Source organism: Phycodurus eques, chromosome 18, assembly GCF_024500275.1.
Source record: "Phycodurus eques isolate BA_2022a chromosome 18, UOR_Pequ_1.1, whole genome shotgun sequence".
Taxonomy (NCBI): domain Eukaryota; kingdom Metazoa; phylum Chordata; class Actinopteri; order Syngnathiformes; family Syngnathidae; genus Phycodurus; species Phycodurus eques.
In genome coordinates, this window is record NC_084542.1 from 6,834,542 (window position 1) to 6,839,557 (window position 5,016).

Sequence of the window (5,016 nt, forward strand, 5' to 3'; positions counted from 1 at the left end):
AAATCTCAGGTTAGTTAATGGAAGAATTGAAATGAATTTTTGCTCTTGCTTTGAAATGCTAGTCGTTGTGTGGTCAAGGCATTTGACATTCTAACCATTGGCAGGAGGTAGCCTACACAGCAGGTCGGTGAGTGACATACCCCTGCAAAATTCATTTCTGATAATCCTCCAACTATAACTGTTCATGTTTTAGATACACTCACCGGCCACTCCATTAGGTTAACTATACAACACGCTACAATAAGAGTTGAATTTAAAAAACCAAACAAACAAAAACATGTTTTTACAAGTAATGCTCAGACACCTAAAGATCATTATTAATTTAACATTTAGTTTATTAATACTACATTAATATACTAAGTGTTGTAATATTTGGTCTCTTAACTACATAAAGGGTAGACTAATCACCAGTAGCAACAAACCACAATAATAAACACGGTTACAGGACCAACTCTGAACGTGCCAATCAAAAATAAGCATTATTAAATTTGTAAAGGCAGATGGCTGTTAAAGTGCTGCTATGCTGCACAGTGTGTTTGGAAAAGCAATCCTATTTGTAGGTGGGATATAATCAAAGAAACGGGGAAGTTAATCAATATTTAAGAATGTTTACTGAATGAATAAATAAATGAACAAACAAATGAATTCAGTAAATCCTGAAGGTATGCCAGTAGAGGGAAAAATATCACTCATGAAAAAACAAATGTTGGTTCACCGACAATTTTATTAGTTCCATATTAACAAGCTGTTCAATGTAAATGGGGGCAATTTTACAGCAGGAGGGATTGGTCAGCAAGATATCAAAACTAATGAGCTGACTCTGCAAAAAGAGAGAAATATTCATGACAAATCGATTAAGTAGACGAAAACAGAATAGAGTATACCAAAGTAACTTGATTAGCTTTTGTGACAATGACATCTAGAGGAGAACCCAGATAACAGCATAATATTTGACAGACTGCTAGGAAAAGATTCCACAGTGCTTGCTTATCTAATCAACAACTGCAAAATAAAATATTTTTAAAGTACAGATAGCAGCACTCACCAAAATAAACCAGTCTTTTTAAAAAAAAAAAAAAAAAATTTACAAATAAATTACATTTACATAGTGCCTTACAAATGTGGAATCAGAATCATCTTTATTTTGTCAAAAACACAAGGAATGTCTCCGGTAGCTGGAGCCGCTCTAGTACGACAATAGACAGCCATTGTGACAAAATATAATTTTACATAGCATATACTTATAAATAAGGATACTTACTGTCCTTCACTGCTTTCTTGCCTAAAATGGTATAAAATAAAACATGTCACTAAATCACACCACTAATACACGTTTCATCACAGTGATCTACAGTTCTCAAATAGTCTTTTTCCTCAATAGCAAAACCTTGACTCACCTCCATAGGAGATTTTGTAGTAGAGGTACGTCATGATGCCAACACCCACCCACATCTCTTGATACGCCTTGGTGTAGTATGGGCTCATCTTGGCCCACCAATTTGCAAACATGCGCCCAGCCATCTGTGGGGGGAAGCAACGTCAGAAACATAACATTTTCACTGGCTTTTATACCATATTTTTTCATTTTCTGGTGAGCGAGATTAAATAACTGAGGGCAAACATTTAAAATGTTCAGTTAAAATGCAATAAGGGTTGCGTTTCAAGGGCCACTTTCTCAAAGTTGTGAATGTCATTGTTATATGCATTTTCTTTTATTGAAGTGGGACGAGGGAGGGATTTTATTTGAAGGCCATATCCCCCAGCCCTAATGCCAAGTTATCAAAATAGGTATTATACATAATTAACAGTAACAAATAATTTTTACTAAGACTCAAGAGTGTGATTACTTGTCAACGCAGGACAACTTGATAGCTGCACATTGTGTCATCACTGTCAGCTCTTACTAACAACTTGGGATATGACGGGACACATGGGTAAAACAATTACTAAAAGGTAGCAAAGCTTTTTCATTTCACTGAACACGATTTCTGTCATTTGTAAGTTGCCGAGTTTTCTGTGCAAGATTCTGAATGTGCTTCGTCGGCAAACAATTCCAATTGTTCATCTATCCAGCTTCCATACCGCTTAGCCACGCATTATTTTTTAAACGTAGCACACCTTGTTACAAAAAAACGTTTGACTTATTAGATTTATATCTGTTCTGTGAGCCGTCGCTAAAGCTAAATGAGCCTTACTATCTTTAGCCTAGCAAGACGAGCTAACTAAGCACGCTCATTAATGTCGCACGCACTATATTTACAGGTATTTCATTTTATAATGACTGCTAAGCACTAACTAAGTGCATGATGACACGGGCTACAGCATTCAGGTAGTACCTTTCTGTTTGTCACGTAGCAGAAGGAAGGTCAAGAGAGAACACCAGTCGCCCGACGTCAAAGTCGTGGTGGTAAAGCTTCTTCTACTCAAATTTACGCAGTTTACCTCATGGGTTTGTATACAGCGCGCCTCCCAATGGCGAGCTACGCACTAACATTTAAACTCTGACTAAACTCTACAAAATTATTATTTTTTAAATGTCTGGCTTGGCTGTGTCTATTTTCTGTTCTACCCAGCCTTTCCAGAACAAGTTTATTCATGATATCTATTATTATTATTATTATTATTATTATTATTTTCTAAATTATTTGTTGTTATTAGTGATAAAAAAAAGAAATAGTTTGTTCTCCAATATCCACCGTGAAGACTGAATTATGAGTGCCGCACTTATTAACCAATTAATTGAAAAGTAAATTTTGCAATGAAAAAAAAATGAAACCATGGAAAACATTTAACCATGCCTGGTGTCATATCAAGTTATACTGTATTTAACTCAATAACAACCCTATAGAAGACTCCCTCCAATTTGCTAGGAATTATTTAGTGGCTCAATATCACTATAAAGTGCCTTCGGCATACTCATCAGAATGACTCATTATGAAACTCATTACATTATGAAACAGTATAATGAAACTCTCATCTGCTGCTCTGCTAACTACGACACGTGTAGTAAGTGGTTAAATGACACTAAATCAATGCTTACAAGGTTTTACTGTGCACAACATGTTTTTTTTGATAAAACGAGTCAGTTTCAGCATGTATATATATAATTTATATTCATCATCATATTGAATATTTAGCATGTGTCTCTGAATTTGCTGTCCACCTTGTCATTATAGGATAACTGATATTTTTTTTTTTTTCTACAACCAGAATTTTCTTCAGAGGCTGGAGTGGATAGCTGCAGAATAGATATTTACACTTGTTTTCTAATTTTTAAATGATGTGTGTCATTGGATGTTTTGAAGCTTAATTGCCCACTCTTTCAGAAATGTGAAATACATTTGGCAAACAGCACACAGTCAGCTTGCTAAAATAATCATGTTGCTAAGTGAAGGACCACCACGTGCTCATTAAGTGGTAACATTAGCCAAAAATGTCCTCCCTGTCAGCAAGCTCACATATTTTGCTGTTTGCATGTACATTGTTTGATTGCAGTTATTTAGTGAAAGAAGTGTAGGATCTTAACCAATATGCATTTCTAACAGCATAACATCCACTTTGCATAATTAATATGAAGTTTAATGAAAAATCTCAGCTTTTTGGGTGAAATGAGACACCTAATGGCGATATTGTCTGTAGTCAGTGCTTTATATTTAATATTTTTTTAAATCTCAAATTCATAGAATGAGAAGCATAAGCATTCACATAGCACTGGAGTTTTTATTTTCTTAGTGTTAGCTCGTTTTATATGTGCAACAAAACCATATTATGTTAAAGTGTAGAGGACAAGTGTTGCAGTAATTATGCCCATATTGTCTTGTTTGAGGTGACACGGTAGACAACTGGTTAGCACAGCTGTCTCACAGTTCGGGGGACAAATCTGGCCTCGCCTGTGTGGAGTTTGCATGTTCTCCCTGTGGCTGCATGGGTTTTCTCCAGGTGCTCCGGTTTCCTCCCACATCCCCAAAACGTGTATGGTAGGTTAATTGGTGACTATAAATTGACCGTAGGTGTGAATGTGAGTGCGAATGGTTGTTTGTTTATATGTGCCCTGCGATTGGCTGGCGACCAGTTTAGGGTGTATCCCGCCTCTCACCTGAAGATAACTGGGATGGGCTCCAGCATGCCCGTGACCCTTGTGAGGATAAGCGGTATGGAAAATGAATGAATGTCTTGTTTGAAAAGAGCAGATCAACATCGTCAGACTATGACTAATTTAATAGCACAACTGCTCCACCCATACCTGTATGAGAAAACTTTCTGAAAAATTACAGGAGTCGGCATAAACAAACAAATCATCGCTAAAATTTCACCAGTATTACTGTATCTTCGGTATGAATTTCTTAACAATGGTCATGATTACTTCTGTTTTTCTACTAATGTACCAATGTTTTGAACTCCAGACCCAGCGCCTGCAGTCAAAAAGTTATATCCAAATTGTGTTCAGAACTCCAACAGAGTCTGTTTTGAAAGGAGGGCCACCTTCAGGTGAGAGTCCAGAAAACAGAACCGACGGGGGCAACTGAGTAGATTATTGATGTTCTCCACAGGTAACATCATGTCATGCAGTTCAAAATGATTGTAGGTGTAATTATACTTTATTATTATTATTATTATTATGCTCAGTGAAAAAAATATTTTATCACTCCAATTTATGTTAGGTTTGAGCAAGATTGTCATTTGACTTCAGACTTGCTTATTACCTTGTGTATGAAATGAACTACATGAATAAATTTGCTTTGCTTTGCTTATTAACCAAAGTTACTTGTGACTCGACTTACTCAACTTGCTAAAGATTTAGTGGGGACTTCACTTGACTTGCTTGATTTTTGCCACCATAATTACTTGGTACTTGAAGGTTCAGACTCGGGACTTACTTCCTTGATTTGCACATACAGGTTACTTATACCTTCTGACAGCTAATGGAAGCACATTCAAATGTTTTTACTTTCATGATACATTGCTGGCATAGATAGATGCATTTAATTTTTTTATTTATTTTTAGAATTTTTGGAC

General features: G+C 36.1%; 1 protein-coding gene across 1 annotated transcript; it reads right to left on the minus strand.

Moving 5' to 3' along the window:
• Nucleotides 1-706: 706 nt before the first annotated feature.
• atp5mj (ATP synthase membrane subunit j) lies at nucleotides 707-2,428 on the minus strand. The gene is made up of 4 exons (XM_061704639.1): nucleotides 2,337-2,428; nucleotides 1,398-1,521; nucleotides 1,262-1,282; nucleotides 707-820 (listed from the first exon to the last, which is right to left on the minus strand). Exons 2-4 carry the CDS (start codon nucleotides 1,519-1,521, stop codon nucleotides 807-809), a joined length of 159 nt encoding a protein of 52 aa, XP_061560623.1. The 5' UTR covers nucleotides 2,337-2,428; the 3' UTR covers nucleotides 707-806.
• Nucleotides 2,429-5,016: the final 2,588 nt, after the last annotated feature.

What these genes read in the sequence shown, in the direction of transcription:
- atp5mj (XM_061704639.1), bottom strand. Translation starts at nt 1,521, where the DNA reads ATGGCTGGGCGCATGTTTGCAAATTGGTGGGCCAAGATGAGCCCATAC. An exon ending in CTACAAAATCTCCTATGGAG is followed by an intron (nt 1,283 to 1,397) that starts GTGAGTCAAGGT and finishes ATACCATTTTAG; the next exon opens with GCAAGAAAGCAGTGAAGGAC.